An 18,704-nucleotide genomic window follows, 5' to 3' on the forward strand; every position below is an offset into this window, starting at 1 on the left:
CCCAAAAAAAACCCCAAACAAACAAACAAACAAACAATCAAAACAAAACAAACAACAAATAAAACAAACAAACCCCCCCAAAAAAGAACATTAGAAAACAACAGAAAAAAAAGGGGGAGTAAATTTTAATTTAAATTTATTTTGTGAAAAATAACAGACAATTCTTGCAGCGTAGAATAGCAGACAATAGAATTTCAAACTGAATCCATAATTAAAGATTTTAAATTAGATATATATTGTTTACTGAAACAAACATTATGCAATTACAAATAAATATAATATAAGAGTTGGTGATTGGTTTCCAGTAATACGAGTACATGATCAATATAAAACCATCATACATATATTGATCTGCAATCTCTATACTTTAATTGAAGTTAAAAGCGTATTTTTACAGTTTTGCTCTTCTTATTTATTGTATTAGTGCAAATACGGAAATCTTCAAATTCTAATGAAAACATTTCTTATTGTTTACTAATTGCATGGTTTTGAAGGAATTTAAAACTAGAGTAATATTAGGATCATCCAAATAAACATAATATATAGCGGTAAGTAAATTTTTTCCTTTAAATTGACCGAGCGGATTTCAGAATTTATTTTCATTAATCCACATTTATACTTAGTTTACATACCTTCCAAAAATATAATTTGAAATAATGAAATTAAATCGTTTCCTAAATAAGCTTCGAACCTGTACCGAATCATGCAGCTGAGTGGTCCACAGTTCCCCCACGTTTCAATGTCTTGGTATAATGATTCATACATAAAAAAGAAGATGTGGCATGGTTGTTGTCAATAATTTGTTAAACACAATTAGTTTCTTAGATATCGAATTAGTGAATTATTTCAGTTTGTATATGTATTTACCAAACAAACAATATAACAACTTTTTAGATTCATTTTTGTTTTTTATTTAAACATTTTATATATTCTATGATGTAGTCTGCTTTTTAGGGAACGATTCAGTTATGTATTACGAGATTCTAATATTTGTATTTTCTTTCAGTTTGTATCGCAGTTAATGTTGTGATCTAACAAACGCAACTTTTTTTGAAATTTAGACACTATTTTTAGGCATTTTTGTAAACACACAACTCTATTTACGGTATAGTAGAATAGTTTAAATCATATCCTATTTATAGTGGATTGGGAAACGATTTATTGCAACTTGTATTAATCCCTTTCCACTTTTCGGGTGCGAGTGCTGCCTTGTACTAGTTATAGGGACGTTAGCATACTCTTTTACGAATTCTACAAAGGTGTCTTTTACGTGCAAATATATGGCTCTCTCTTAACACGGGTTATGCCATGTATCGTCCCCTTCTAACGGACTATCATCGTTTCTAAAGACCATACTCGCAATTGGTGTTAAGGGAGAGCCGAAAATTCAGTCCCTCAAATTTTCTCCCGGGAACGGATATCGAACCTGGAAACCTCTTATTTTTTTGTTTACTCGTAATATGTGAATTTCAATTTTTTTTGGTCATAATATACTACAACTATAGAATAAAACAAAACTCAAACATAAACGATGATATACATAATTTAAGTAAACGTTCTAAGGGTTTCCTGTCCTCAGTGTCTTAAGTGTCTTCGAAAGGTAGCAAACTTTTTTAGCTGAAATGCACGATGATCTATGGCTGCGGATATATATTATGTTGATGTATCTATAGCAGTTGTATCTATAGAATTAAAATGTTCAGTTATCAACATAATATAATTTTTTAATCTGAGTGTTAATTCCGCAATATTTGGCAAAAATTTATCGCATATATATGTGACAGGCATTTTCTTAATTTAGGCATCAAATAATTGTCATCCTCAGTGTTAATGTAAATGATTTAATTACAATTATAAAAAAGTAACTGTTTAAAATTGCATGCTATATTTAATGATAGAATACAATTATCTATTTAATATTTCCAGTCGTTAAATTTTGAGTACAGTCCATTCAGTTTTAGTCCAATAATCAATTTGTAAAATGCCTAAAAATTTCAGTCATTTTACAAGATGCCTAAATTAAGAAAATGCCTGTCACATATTTATGCGATAAAATATTTAGAAGAAGTTGATTCGATTAAAACTTGTAGTGCTAGTGGTAAGACGTTGTCTTTGCAAAGAGTAAGGACAATGTGTTACAGTCGCTGTCATTTGGATGACAGCGACTGTAACACATTGTCCTTACTTTTTGCAAAGACAACGTTCAGTGTTATATCTAGTCTTACCACTAGCACTACAAGTTTTAATCGAATCAACTACTTCGAAATATTTTTAGACAAGTAGTCTAAAAAAGAAAGTTAAGGTAAAGAGAAATAAATTTCACTGTTAATATAATTTTTGCTCTTTTTGCATTGCATAATTTATCTTCGTCTTTCAAATATTTTCTGTAATACAAGTTTGAAATTCCCTGACCTCAAGATTTGCGTAAGAAAACGAGCAGTTAATTTCTAAAGAGTCTCATTGAAAAGTATTTTTCATTTTCTGATATTTCATGTAGTTGTTAAATGGAATATAGAGTTACCAAAGGTACCAGGATTATAGTTTAGTACACCAGACGCGCGTTTCGTCTACATAAGACTCATCAGTGACGCTCAGATCAAAATAGTTGTAAAGCCAAACAAGTATAAAGTTGAAGAGCATTGAGGACCCAAAATGCCAAAAGTGATCTGCCAAATACGACTATGGTAATCTATTCCTGGGATTAGAAAATCTTCAGTTTTTCGAAAAAAAATCAAGTTTTGACAACAGGAAATTTATTAAAATGACCATATAGATAATTGATATTCATGTCAATACCGAAGTGCTGACTATTGGGGAATTGATTCTATTTTGTAGAAGTCTGGCCATTGTAGCGAATGGTTGCTATCTGATATCTGATCGTGTTATGTTTCGCACAGATTCTCAATTATATGGTCATTTTTATAAATTTTCTGTTTACAAAACTTTGAATTTTTCGAAAAATTAAGGATTTTCTTACCCCAGGAGTAGATTACCTTAGCCATATTTGGCACAACTTTTAGGAATTTTTGATCCTCAATGCTCTTCAACTTTGTATTTATTTGGCTTTTTAACTATTTTGATCTGAGCGTCACTGATGAGTCTTATGTAGACGAAACGCGCGTCTGGCGTATAAAATTATAATCCTGGTACTTTTGATAACTATTTACACCACTGGGTCGATGCCACTGCTGGTGGACGTTTCGTCCCCGAGGGTATCACCAGCCCAGTAGTCAGCACTTCGGTGTTGACATGAATATCAATTATATGGTCATTTTTATAAATTTTCTGTTTACAAAACTTTGAATTTTTCGAAAAACTAAGGATTTTCTTACCCCAGGAGTAGATTACCTTAGCCATATTTGGCACAACTTTTAGGAATTTTTGATCCTCAATGCTCTTCAACTTTGTATTTATTTGGCTTTTTAACTATTTTGATCTGAGCGTCACTGATGAGTCTTATGTAGACGAAACGCGCGTCTGGCGTATAAAATTATAATCCTGGTACTTTTGATAACTACTCAACCCTGTATTTATACACAGATCGTATCAAGCAGAGATCAAGCCATTTGGCATAAAATGAAAGGGGGGATTATAACCCTCGGATTACCAAGGAAAAGTCTACATTATTGAGATAAAAAAAAGATACAATAAAAAAAGAAACAAGAATGTGTCCAAAGTACACGGATGCCCCACTCACTCTATTATTTTCCATGTCAATAAACCATGAAATTGGGTAAAAAATCTAATTTGTCATTAAATTTAGAAAGATCATACCATAAGGAACATGTTTCAAGTTGATTGGACTTCAACTTCATCAAAAACTACCTTGACCAAACACTTTAACGGATGAACGAACAAACGGACCAGAAAACATAATGCCCCTCTACTATCGTAGGTGGGGCATACAAAGAGGGTTCATTCTCTATATCCGCCAGTGCTTATATCAGTTATATACCCTTAATATTTATTATTTAATACTTAATATATTTAATCCTTACATTGAGTTCGATTACTTTAGCAGTATTTGGCATAACCTTTTGAAATTATGGGTCCTCATTGCTCTTTAACTTTAAGATATTTGTTTAGCTTTCTAACTTTTTTCATCTGAGCGTCACTGATGAGTCTTATAAAGACGAAACGCGATTGTGACGTATCAAATTATACATTAAGTCTGGAACCTTTGGTACACGTATAAAAGAAGATGTGGTATGATTGCCATTCATGCAATGAGACAACTCGTCACAATGTACCTATTTACAATGAGTTCTGAAATTAAAAAAAAAAAAATTGATTAAAAATTAAGTTAATTTAAAAATAAAAATATTAACTAATTGCTGTTGGTGTGATAACACCACGTAAAATTGATATGATAGAACAAAATGCATTTTAAATTGACGAAAATTTTAAAAATTCTACAATGGAAACTGAACAGTTGTGTTTAAACTAATTTGTAACTCAATACGGAATATCGATTCTCGATTTTTAAAGTTGATCTACTCAAACAAGCTAAATTGATAAAGTATTGACTCTAGCCTTTTCGATTTAAAATTTCATTCAGTTTAATTACGAGAAAACACATTAACCTTGATCAAAGTTATCGCCGGAAGTTCAAAAAGTCATTTCCGTTTTGTTCACCTTGAAAGAATGGTAAAATTCAAGTTTTAAAGTACCATTTTTAAATGTGTTTGTTATTTATTTGACAGGGTCGATAGCTGTTTTGTGGGATTTACATATTTTCATATAGAACAATTTAGTTATAATAGATAATAAATATAAATTTCTCAATGAGATATCGGAAAGACACTTCCTTAGTCAAACTTTGGTAAAAACGATACATTATTGCTCCATTTAATGGTCAGCAGAAATCATTATTCATTTCATCCAAGTCATATTGAATCGAGTTTCGTGAAAGTTTAATGCTTATATCGAAATTATTGAACTAATACAAATATAGCATTTATAGCTTGCTGTTCGGGTTGGGCAAATGCTTTGTGTTGAAGACCGTACTTTGACCTATAATCATGACAATGGTTTACTTTTACAAATTGTGACTTGGATGGAGAGTTGTCTCATTAACACTCATACCATATCTTCTTATATCTATGTATACTATACTAGGTTGTGCATGCTCGTTTTTTTTTATGTATTATACAAAAAAGAAAATGTGGTATGATTTCCAATGAGATTTGTAACTCTCCACAAGAGACCAACAAGACACAGATATTATCAACTATAGTTCACCGTACGGCCTTCAACAATGAGCAAAGCCCATACCGCATAGTCAGCTATAAAAGGCCCCGAAATGAGTTTCTTTTGCACTCGATGATTTCTGCGTCTTCATCATGTTTATAGATCGGTTAAAAACCCAAAACGAATGTAAATCTAGGCGACAGCAATACACCGGAATGCCTTCACGGTCATTCTCTGTAAAAAAAAACTAAGACTAAGATATCCGGCAATCAGTACACAACTAACATTCAATGGATTTAATATTAATACAGAGAGAGAGAGAAAACCACGACCTTTGCAATGTCAAAATAATGGTACAGACAGATCGTAGCAAAGTGTTCAGATATAGGAAGATGTGGTATTAGTGCCAATGGTACAACTCTTCATCCAAGTAAAAATTTATAAAATTAAACCATTATAAGTTGAGCTACGACCTTCAACACGGAGCTTTGGCTCACACCAAACATCAAGCTATAAAGGGCACCCAAAATTACTATAGTGTTGAATTACAGTTGCGACAAAAGCCAAAGTACTCTAAATGTTGAATCGTTCAGTAGTGTGGTTTAAACTTCATCAATATGATATGTCAAAGAAGGGCGTAAAGAAAGGGGGTATCTGCACGGAAGCACGCGAAATAAAATTGCCATTTCACGATGAACGAACAATTAAAAATGTTCTGCACATTGATATTTTTAATGATTTCACGAAACATGGGGAATAGCGAAATTTTTTCACGGCTGCTCATGAAATAAAAAATTGCAAAACACGTTGCACAAAGATAACCCTTCATCACCCTCTGTAAAGATTTGATTGGCTTGCCTACACAGTTATACATAATTGATTCATTAATGTTCTCTGTTTAACAAAGTAGGACTATTACATTTTATTAATAATAGATTTGTTAACTCTCTAGGCAAAATGTACGACATGCATGAATTTATGCAAACAATTAACATTTTAAAAGCAATGAAAATGAAAATACATGAAATAAAAAAATAGAGATTCTAAGAAGATTAAAATGTTTCTCGTTTTTAAATGAATAAATGAATTTTATTTCTCATCAAGTACAAATTACGTAAAATAAAAGAACAGATTTTCATTAGTAATAAAAATACACATTAATACGTTAGGGACAATTTAAAAACACAATGAAAACAATTTTTCTAAAAGAACTTAAATTACCATTAACCAAATCAACTTTTAATTTATAAGTATTTTATTTAGAAAATGTTATCTAAAACATGGAAGATATCGATAATTAGTTACAGTGTACATGTACAACAAATGGAAGTTTTTAACAACCTTGAGTGGCCATACAGTTTATTAGAAACAGTTTTCAATAAATACGGGACAGACGTGGATCAATTCATTTTAAAACGGGGGGAGGGGGAGTTCAACCACGAACATCATGACACGTGCACTTAAGTATAAGGTTATAATTTCTATTTGCTTTGCATACCTATACTATTAAATACTTAAATTGGATTGGTAAATTTGATTTGATTCTTTGGTTTACACTTCGAAAAACCACGTTTCTGAAACTACGCACGGATTCCGAGATTTACATCATATTGAGATTGAAAAAAATGAAATAAAAGTTGTTTCTATTCTATTGCATACGACTTTTATTCAGCATTTGTATATTGAAATGGTTGTGTGGCGTTCTAAACTAGATTTTATGAATTGTAAATGGTTTTTCGTTTAATCCAAAACAGCTGGTATGTAAAATAGTTATCCCATTCGGACTTTGTGTGTTAGATCACCCTGTGGCCATCTGGGTGATCTTCCACTGACACACAAAGTCCGAATGGGATAACTATTACTTACACATGAATAACCTCTAGAAAAAATGTGTTTAATCCTAGTATAACAAAAACATCGTAAAACAAAATCCAAAGAAATGAAGTTTCCACACCCCTGACCATCTCATTTTCGGGATATTCCAATGCAGGGTCTGCAAATTCCATTTAGAGCATAATTCTCGATTGGTCAATTAAGCTTTGGACTGCAAGTTGATTAAGAAATTAAAATATACTACATCTTTGATAATACGCATGGTTTAACTTAGATACTTGTATATACCGTAAATTCAAAATTATTGCGTGCATTTATTATTGCAATTATTTCAGAAAAGACACAAGTGCGAGTTCTATTGTTCGAAGAAAAGGCATACAGTTCTATATTCCAGTTATCAGAATGCGAGTTCTTATCATTGCGATACAAATTCAGTCGCATTATATATAACTTGAAAACCTCGCAATATTAAATTTCTAAATTTACAGTAAGTTTAATGACTCAAGCAAGTGACGACGCCAATAAACGCACAAATGATGTTCACTTAAATCAAATTTTTTTACGGAAATGCATCGAACTCGAAAATGTCTATTATTGTAATTATTTTTTAGATAAAATGTTTTTTTTTAATATGTTACTTTAAATAAAATCACCCTATTTAACAATATTTTATTTATTAAAGAACAGGAGATTTACAAATCCCTAAAGTTGTTTTAGTCTAATTATGAAATGTTGGAGAAACGTGAACGCATCTGTAAAAGGTTTGATTCTGTAAATATACCTTTAAACATTTTCGAAATGAAAAAGCATTTACATAACGGTAACTTAAACCATATCATATAAGTCGTTAGTCAACATTTTAATTGTTTTTAATTGACAGATTTTATTAACTGCTAAATCGAAGATAGGAATCCGATTTCTATTTTAAATATTGAATATTCAAGGGTCGGTCCTGAATAGGATGTACAGGGTGCCGAGTGGGACTCTTGTGGTTTTGTACAAAATTCAATTCTGTCATAACAAAATCAGTTTTGTCTTACAAAACTATATGATACAGACTTGTTTTATGAGAACTTCAATTTTGTGATTACAAAATTTTTGTAGACAAAATTCATTTTTTGTTACCTGATATGGAAATTAACAAAAGTCAATTGTGTGAGACAAAATTGACCTTAGTGAAACAAAATTGACATTTGTGAGACAAAATTGACATTTGTGAGACAAAATTTACTTTTGTGAGACCAAATTGACAAAATTGAATTTTGTCTCACAAAATTGAATTTTGTCTCACAAAAGTCAATTTTGTCTCACAAATGTCAATTTTGTCTCACAAAAGTCAATAATGTTTCACAAAAGTAAAATTTTGTTTCACAAAAGTCAATTTTGTCTCACAAAAGTCAATTTTGTATGTAAATTAGTTCACAGAATCCAAACTTAACTAATTTGCCTACAAAATTGACTTTTATCGCCAAATTTTCAAATTAGGTAACAAAAGTAAACTTTTAAGTCTGTGTTACAAAAATGAACTTTTGTCCACTGAAAGATAATTTTGTATGACAAAATTTTAAATTTGTAGTATGCTACAAATTTTGTTAAACTGAACTCATTTTTGTTGAACAAAACTCACTTTTGTCCGTACAAAAATGAATTTCGAGTACAAAACCACAAGAGTCTCATTCGGCGCCCCGTAGGATACTCCATGTCAGTTTCATCTCAGTATTCAGGCCATTTGGCTCCATTCATTATAATTCGGTTAGCCCATTATTCTATATGCTTTACTTCTCTGGTCCATTTTTCTCCATTTTTAATATATTTGTCCCTATTATTCTCTATTCTGTAAAACTCATCCACACCCTGATAACTCGTAAATAATTAAGTTTGTTTGAAACTTGCTCTATTGATTGCTGAATTAGTTACCATCATAATAAATAAATGTATTCTTTTTTATATAGGCTAATGATTTTAATTATAACCATTAACTTTTCCAGAGTGAAAAAATCTGTACATGCCAGGAAAATTTATATCAGTTTGGATGCGTATTTTATTTTTTATTAGTATAATAACGGATTCGAATAAATGTTCAGATACTAAAAGTGCTATAGATGTGTCTTATGTCATGTTGTGTATTTTAAATGTAACTATAGTGAGACTGTTATAAAGTACTTATTGTGTCTTGTCTTGTCTTGCTACCTGAGTATTTTGGACCTCATTATATGACAAAAGTTTAAAAGTCTATAATTGCATTTATCAATGTCAATAATTGTACTTTGTCTATAATTTCTCTTCACGACTGAATGAAAACATAAAGCATTTAGCAATCTATTAGATAGTGTGAAACATTTGATAGAATATTGATTGTGTACATTAACTCGTTGCATTCGATGTGCATGCATTTATTTAATCTATAATAGGTAAAGGAGATGCGAAATATTTCAAACGAATATTAAAACTCATAAGCCGAAAACAAACTACAATGACATGGCAAAAAAAAAACGACGAAAAGACACAACATAGACAACTAGACTGGGCAACACATAGCACACCGAAAAACGGGGGTGATCTGAGGTGCCCCGGTAGGATACAAATATCATGTTTCAAACATCGGAACTGGATATGGTGACAGCCACTGATTCATAAATTTATCATTTTTGTTATCAAGTATTTTTTTAAGATGCAAGTTTTAAATTTGTAAATTATGTTTGTCTAGGTGTTCTAGTCAATCTGATTAAATGTAAATCATGAGTCCAAATAAAGGCAACAGTAGTATACCGCTGTTCAAACTCATAAATCCATGGACAAAAAACAAAATCGGGGTAACAAACTAAAACTGAGGGAAACGCATAAATATAAGAGGAGAACAACGCTACAACACTACAATGTAACTAACACACACAGAAACGGACCAAGCAACAGACAAAATCCCACGAGAATAACAAATATAACATCAAAACCAAATACATGAATTTGGGATAGACAAGTACCGTGACACGTCTTATCGCAATGTCAATTTACACTAAAAAATAAGAGAAAACAAACGACGCAACGTTAACTTGTAACACACACAGAAACAAACTATAATATAACAATGGCCATATTCCTGACTTGGTACAGGACATTTTTAAGCTACGCTTTAAAGTTTAAAGGGTAAACGTCATCTCCCGAAGAAAAGTTGTGAAGGTGTTAGTGAATCCGATAAAACCAGAGAACCCCGAAAGATCTTCAAAACAGAAGATAGAACAGAGTGTTTACAGATCTGCGTAACTTGGTCACATGATTTGCATTGTGATCCGACTGGGTTCTAGTTGGCAAACCTAAAGAAATTGGGCTAATATTACTTGATTTTTCATAATTTTATCTAACTCACTTTATTTGTATAATTTCAGGATTTCAGTAAAATACCAAGAATTTGCACCACAAAGTAAAGCCTGTGCAATAGTTGTTTGAGAAAGCCGACAAGATTCTATCCTATTTGTATATTACCATACATACTTATACAACACCATATAGACTTGTACATTACCATATAGACTTGTACATTACCATAAAGACTTGTTCACTACGAGAAACATTGGTACATTACCTCATAGACTTGAACATTACCATTGAGACTTTAACATTACCATAAAAATAGACTTGAACATTACCATATTGACTTGTAAATTATCATATAACAATGTTACAATTTAAATATTGCTACCAGATGTCGGTCTTTATGTTCTTATCGAAGACAATTTTCGGACAGGTTTGTCAATCTAGACCTTTGCGTGTAATTCCTGATAAATCTGGAGAGAGACTGAATGGATCTGTTTATATAACATTTCACAACTACGGACCAAACAGTTGCTTCGATGAATGCATCCGAAGACCCAGATGTCATTCGTTCAACTACAACATGGATTCTTTCCACTGTGAGATAAATGAAAAACCATCAACGGAAGTGTTCGTATCAGAATCCGGATATGAATATGTTATCATCTCGACTGATAGACAGGTAAGAGGTATTGCTCGGCGGATCCAGGGGGCCCAAGGGAGGGAAATGGTTTCCCTTTTGTGGGAAACAATTGTTTTATAAAAGAAAAGAATCACGAAAGCATGACTGGAGCAGTCCCCTTCATAGAGTAGTCATTGGGCCCCCTTTTGTGGAAAACAAATGTTTTATTAAAGAAAGAATCACGTAAGAGTGACTGGAGCAGGACCCCTCTAAGGGCAGTCAGTGCCCCCTCTTTATAAACATTTCTGGATCCGCCACTGTTTTGTGTCAGTAATTGTGTTTAACACCCAACAACGAAGACGTCATCAATCGAGTTTGTTCTTTGTTGTGAAATTTTCCTGACAATAAAACTTTCCATAGCTAATTCACAGAATTAAAATTAAAACTCAGATCAATATATTTGAATATTTAAAGATTTTAATTTCAATTCAATTCAATATTTTATTAGAAAGAGCACAAAAGCGGCGTGATCAAAATACAGAAAATTGTAACATTAAAACAAAATATAAATGAAATAAAGATGCATATAACAACAAGTCATAAGCCAATTATATGTATACCATTACATTATAAACTGATATTGATACCATAAACTTATACATCAGTCTTCTATATGTATATACTTCCAATTATGTGGAACACCTCCGCAACGGCTATTATCCAGACGGGAGATAATTAAAACTTATATTGTGTGCACTAAAAGTTTTCAACAAATAACATCAGTTTTATTCTAAATTTTCATAAATTTACTTCAAACACACAAGATATATGTGTATATGCACGAACTACTGTAAAAGATTATTACCTGATGAAACGGTGGTCTCTCAAATCAAGAGCTTCTTCAATATACATACACATAGATTTTAATTCTTTTTCCGACTTAGGATTAAACATTTTGGTAAAATTTTCATCCAAAATATTTGAATTAAGATCATTAATTTTATATTTAGATCTTATTTTGTTATATTGCGGACATTCAATCAAGAAATGTATCTCATTTTCAATTTTTCCTGTGCAAAATTTACAAAATCTCTCATTAAAGGGTATTTTTGGTTTTGCATACCAACCAGTTTCTAATGCTAATGAGTGTGCACTTATTCTTAATTTAGTGAGTTTTTTTCTAAGGTATTTAGGAATATTAAAGTTCAAATATTCTTGTTGTTTAAATTCAGTATAAATTTTACTAAAAAATAAAACTTTACCCGTTTCCATCTTTTTTTTTTGGATAGTTCAAATATAATTTTATTTTTGTAGAAATCTTCTAGTTTCTGTTTAAAATTACTATTACAATGCCTGTTTAAGGATATTCCAATATATTTAATTAATTCAGATAGTTTATAAGACCATGGATTTTCTCTATTTGTGAGAGTTTTGTCCACTTCAAAAGCAGCCTTGAGAATTTCATGTAGACCACCAGACCGTTCACCAATATCACTGAGACGCACATAGTATTTATACATAAGTTGATAACATTTAATGCTAATGGGTAATGTGCCCAATTCACACTGCACTGCTAGATTGGAAGACTTTCCATGAACCCCAAGTATGTTTTTAAATATGGAGTTTTGTGTTTTTTCTAATTTACTTTTGTCTAATGCTTCAAAATTTGGTTTGAATTCTGATATCCATACTTCTGATCCATAAGTTAAAATAGGAATTATCATTGAATTAAAAAGCTGGAGCCAAGTCTTAACAGACAAACTTTCACTATATGGTAGTTTTGACTTCAATGCAAAATATGCTTTTTTAGCTTTATCTGAGAGGCTTGACACTGCCTGTATAAATTTTCCAGAGCTATAAAAATCAACAATTTCAATTGCATTAGAACTGTAATAAAAGTAAAAGTTTTCTTTATTCACTTTATTTTCAGGGAAAATTATAATTTTTGTTTTCTTTAATATAGCGGGCTACCACGGGTCTCGACCGCAGGTAGGTACGTGGTTGCCTAAGGTTCACGTCCAGTTTCCATTCAGTACTATATTTTTGTAAAGAATCAAGAGAGTTCTGGAAACCATCTGCAGATTCCGATATCAATAATAAATCATCAGCATACAATAAATGGTTCACTTTTTGACCGTTTAAATTAACTGCACTAGTTGAGTTTGGATCTAAGTATTTTTCTATGTCATCAACAAATATATTAATTAAAGTTGGGGGGTTAGTGGGCAAATTTTGTTAATGGCAAAACATGGATTACATCAGAGGGTTCGGAATATCTTACAAAACTTAAAAAAACAAGAGGAACGGACATCCTTAGAGCCAGAGATCAGTTTCACCAAACATCTTATGATTAAAGTAGCTCGTAAGTAAACTGGATTGTTCACGACTTACGATAAACTCGTGAGCTATTTTGTGAAACTGATGTAGATTACTGTAAACCAACTTATTTTCGCGGATACTTTATTTCGCGTTTTACCAATTCTAGTCCATTTCGCGCCTTTTAAAATTCGCGATTTTCTTATTTACTTGATGTAGATTATTAACGATTTACTTATTCGCGACGATTTATATTCGCGTTATTTTTCTCCTCGCGAAAGTCGCGAAAATAAATCGCTCGCGAAAATAAGTTGGTTTACAGTATTGAATGTAAATAATGCTAATGAGAAAACAAGCAAATATATTTTCCTAATGAGATTGAAAAAAGTTAAATCTTTAAAAAATTCACTTCAATAGTTAAAAAAACTGACATAATAAAATAAGAAGATGTGGAAGGATTGTCAATGAAACAGCTCTCCACTGGAAACCAAATGACATTTAAGGAATGACTGTAATATTTTTTCTGTCTATGAAGAAATAACATAAAACAGTTGGTGCACACTGAATGACGCGCGTAGCAGAAACAGTCATTTCTTATAATTTAATTCTAAATTTCATTTTTAACCGTAGAAAATCATGAAAAAAACGTTGATGACGTCACGGTCACATGACTAACTTATGTCTATTGGCTGGTAACAAAATGACGTCTGTCAATCAGAAGAAGCGTTACATCCAAAATTAAATTATACAACTACTGGCCAACGTCTGGTCTTCAAAGACATGACTGTATTGTACATTTAAAATGTTCTCAAACTTATTTTGTTTACAGAACTTGGAAGACACATTTATCTGTCCTTTGCATTTCATTATAATTATGCTAATATTCTAAGCCACTCAAATTCGTGAGATATATTTTTTTTGTTCTATTTTTAGACATCACGTGATCCCTGTACCTCAGATTGTGCAGAAGGAGAAATATGTATCACTTTGTATAATGGAATGTGTACATGCTTGGTTGATGGTAGGTTCACTATTTATTGATCTTTATTAGAGAGGATAGATGTGTAATATTACGTCAATGATATGTGTTGTATACGTCACTTATATGTGTGGTATACGTCAATGAGAGGTGTGGTATATGTCAATGAGATGTGTGGTATACGACAATGAGATGTGATATACATCACTGAGGTGTGTATTATACGTCAACGAAATGTGCAGTAAACGTCGAAGAAATGTGTGGTATACGTCATAGAGATGTGTGTAAACGTCGATGAGATGTTCATTCAACATCGATGATATGTGTGGTATACGTCAATGAGATATGTGCTATACGTCAATGAGATATGTGTTAAACGTCAATGAGATATGTGTTATACGTCAATGAAATCTGCGGTTTACGTCAATGAAATGTGCGGTTTACTTCAACAAGATGTGTGTTATATGCCGGAGAGATATGTGTTATAGTTAAATTGAATGTGTGGTATACGTCAACGAGATATGTGGTATACGTCAATGAGATGTGGGGTATACGTCAACGATATGTGTGGTAAACGTCAACGAGATATGTGGTATACGTCAAAAAGATGTGTGGTATACGTCAACGAGATATGTTGTATACGTCAACAAGATGTGTGGTATACGTCAACGAAATGTGTGGTATACGTCAATGAGATGTGTGGTATACGTCAATAAGATGTGTGATAAACGTCAATGAGATGTAAGGTATACGTCAATAAGATGTACAGTAAACGTGAATGAGTTGTGTGGTATCTGTACGTCAATGATATATGTGGTAAACGTCAACGAGATTGGTGGTATACGTCAACGAGATATGTGGTATACGTCAATGCGATGTGTGGTATACGTCAATGAGATGTGTGGTATACGTCAATGAGATGTGTGGTAAACGTCAATGAGATGTGTGGTAAACGTCAATGAGATGTGTGTTATATGTCAATGAGATGTGTGGTATACGTCAATGAGATGTGTGGTATATTGTCAATGAGATGTGTGGTAAACGTCAATGAGATGTGTGGTAAACGTCAATGAGTTGTGTGTTATGTGTCAATGAGATGTGTGGTATACGTCAATAAAATGTGTTTGTAAACGTCAATGATTGTGTTTGTAAACGTCAATAAATGTGTGGTATGCGTCAATGAATTGTGTGGTATACGTCAATGAGATGTGTGGTATAAGTCAATGATATGTGTGGTATACGTCAATGAGATGTGTGGTAAACGTCAATGAGTTGTGTGTTATATGTCAATGAGATGTGTGGTATACGTCAATAAAATGTGTTTGTAAACGTCAATGATTGTGTTTGTAAACGTCAATTATTGTGTGGCATGCTTCAATGAATTGTGTGGTATACGTCAATGAGGCGGTGGTATATGTCAATGAAATGTGTTTGTAAACGTCAATTAATGTGTGGTATGCGTCAATGAATTGTGTGGTATACGTCAATGAGATGGAGTAATGTTAATGAGATATGTAGTATACGTCAATGAGATGTGTTGTATATGTCAATGAGTTGTGTGTTATATGTGAATGTGATGTGTGGTATATGTCAATGAAATGTGTGGTATATATCAATGAAATGTGTGGTATACGTCAATGAGATGTGTGGTAAACGTCAATGAGTTATGTGTTATATGTCAATGAGATGTGTACGTTTACGTCAACGAGATGTGTGGTAAACGTCAACGAGATATGTGGTATACGTCAAAAAGATGTGTGGTATACGTCAACGAGATATGTTGTATACGTCAACAAGATGTGTAGTATACGTCAACGAGATATGTTGTATACGTCAACAAGATGTGTGGTATACGTCAACGAAATGTGTGGTATACGTCAATGAGATGTGTGGTATACGTCAATAAGATGTGTGATAAACGTAAATGAGATGTATGGTATACGTCAATAAGATGTGCGGTAAACGTGAATGAGTTGTGTGGTATCTGTACGTCAATGATATATGTGGTAAACGTCAACGAGATTGGTGGTATACGTCAACGAGATATGTGGTATACGTCAATGCGATGTGTGGTATATGTCAATGAGATGTGTGGTATACGTCAATGAGATGTGTGGTAAACGTCAATGAGATGTGTGTTATATGTCAATGAGATGTGTGGTATACGTCAATGAGATGTGTTGTATATTGTCAATGAGATGTGTGGTATACGTCAATGAGATGTGTGGTAAACAAACGTCAATGAGTTGTGTGTTATGTGTCAATGAGATGTGTGGTAAAATAAAATGTGTTTGTAAACGTCAATGATTGTGTTTGTAAACGTCAATTAATGTGTGGTATGCGTCAATGAATTGTGTGGTATACGTCAATGAGATGTGTGGTATAAGTCAATGATATGTGTGGTATACGTCAATGAGATGTGTGGTAAACGTCAATGAGTTGTGTGTTATATGTCAATGAGATGTGTGGTATACGTCAATAAAATGTGTTTGTAAACGTCAATGATTGTGTTTGTAAACGTCAATTAATGTGTGGCATGCTTAAATGAATTGTGTGGTATACGTCAATGAGATGTGTGGTATATGTCAATGATATGTGTGGTATACGTCAATGAGATGTGTGGTAAAAGTCAATGAGTTGTGTGTTATATGTGAATGAGATGTGTGGTATTCGTCAATGAAACGGTTTGTAAACGTCAATGAAATGTGTTTGTAAACGTCAATTAATGTGTGGTATGCGTCAATGAATTGTGTGGTATACGTCAATGAGATGGAGTATATGTTAATGAGATATGTAGTATACGTCAATGAGATGTGTTGTATATGTCAATGAGTTGTGTGCTATATGTGAATGAGATGTGTGGTATATATATCAATGAAATGTGTGGTATATGTCAATGAAATGTGTGGTATACGTCAATGAGATGTGTGGTAAACGTAAATGAGTTATGTGTTATATGTCAATGAGATGTGTATTATACCTCAATGAGATGTGTGGTATACGTCAATGAAATGTTTGTAAACGTCAATTAATGTGTGATATGCGTCAATGAAATGTGCGGTATACGTCAATGAGATGGAGCATATGTTGATGAAATCTGTTTTTTAGAGGTTTTTAGATCTTTTCAAATTTGATTTCGTGGATGTTGAAAAATACTAAAATCAAAAATTGATACACGTAAAATCTTAATGGTTTTTCCAGTTTCTTTTATTATTATTCTTAGTTGTTTATCTTTCGTGTTAACCACTTTGGTGTACTACATGTTTGATTAAGAATTTAAATATTCTTTTTATTTTCATACCTCTTGTAGTATCTAGAAATTGAAGAATGACAAAATCATCAATGATAGCATCTTCCCGCCACTATCTTTAATCCGTAGTTTACCTTCACCATAACTTTCGTTGTTCCATAACTTCCGTTGTTCACAAATACTCAAGAAGATATGTTTTCTCACTAAGGAAAAATACCTTTTTAAAAATACTTTTGAATAAAAAGGACGTGAAAATTAATTAAATGGAAGTGGCTGACACGGATATATAACGGACACACCCCATTCGAAACCCACTGTCGATGGCTTGCACTTTAAATTATCAATTACAAGCTAAACATCCTGTACATTTAATTTGGCATTAATTATATTACAAGACAATATCGGTACAAAATAATAACATTCAATGTTACCTTGTTTCTATATGCAATATAAATTAACTCTCTAACTGTTTATCTTGTTTAGGATTTCTATTACTTTCAATTTGCAATATTATTAGAAAAATATGACTTCTCATTATAAAATGTCACATGTAATTATTAAGAGTGTTCACCTATTTATTTAAGATGACGACACGATAAGGTATGAGACGACAACTCAAATAACCACTGAGAGCGAAACTACCACTGTAAGTACAACTCAATCAGGGATGACAACTGAGGAAAAAACAACCCAATCAGGGGCGACAACTGAGGAAAAGACAACTCAATCAGGGGTGCTATAAACAGTTTCGTATGAAAAACTATGGGTTATTCCCCGACTAAAAATAACCATGGAGGAAAACCCCTGTTTATTTACTCAATTGGTGAAAAAGTATCATGTTTTTTTGTATTTGATTGTAAACATTAGTTAATTAGCTTTCAATTAAAACAGGTTAAAAATTATATTAACATGTTTTGAGGGGAGACAACACTGTTAACATCCTGATTATGGCAGTGAAAATTGAAAACCTATTTGCAGCCACTGTAGCTGAGCAGGAAACCGTACCATGAAACAAGATTTTTTTGAAAACCTACAAATTTCATACAGTTTTGATTATGTAAAATGTGCATGGATCATGTCTTCATGGGTGTGCACATGACCTGGTTTCAAGTTTTTTATGTTCAAATAAGACCTTTGTTTCCCCATGTTCATTGGATAGAATTTTTTTAATATATTAAAAGTACACATTATTTTTATTTCATTAT

The 18,704-nt window shown here is 32.3% G+C and overlaps 1 protein-coding gene across 1 annotated transcript; it reads left to right on the top strand.

Moving 5' to 3' along the window:
* The first annotated feature begins 384 nt into the window (after window positions 1–384).
* On the top strand, window positions 385–18,401 carry LOC134719089 (uncharacterized). The gene is made up of 4 exons (XM_063582033.1): window positions 385–548; window positions 10,407–11,014; window positions 14,204–14,291; window positions 18,084–18,401. The coding sequence occupies exons 2-4, from the start codon at window positions 10,697–10,699 to the stop codon at window positions 18,239–18,241; spliced, it is 564 nt and encodes a 187-aa protein (XP_063438103.1). The 5' UTR covers window positions 385–548; window positions 10,407–10,696; the 3' UTR covers window positions 18,242–18,401.
* The last annotated feature ends 303 nt before the right edge of the window (window positions 18,402–18,704 follow it).

This window comes from Mytilus trossulus, chromosome 5 (assembly GCF_036588685.1).
Source record: "Mytilus trossulus isolate FHL-02 chromosome 5, PNRI_Mtr1.1.1.hap1, whole genome shotgun sequence".
Lineage (NCBI taxonomy): Eukaryota > Metazoa > Mollusca > Bivalvia > Mytilida > Mytilidae > Mytilus > Mytilus trossulus.

Bases quoted from the DNA above. Each gene is read 5' to 3' on its own strand.
- LOC134719089 (XM_063582033.1), top strand. From the start codon at position 10,697: ATGTTACAATTTAAATATTGCTACCAGATGTCGGTCTTTATGTTCTTA. The intron at 11,015-14,203 runs GTAAGAGGTATT...TTCTATTTTTAG, and splicing joins TCATCTCGACTGATAGACAG to ACATCACGTGATCCCTGTAC. The intron at 14,292-18,083 runs GTAGGTTCACTA...TATTTATTTAAG, and splicing joins GTGTACATGCTTGGTTGATG to ATGACGACACGATAAGGTAT.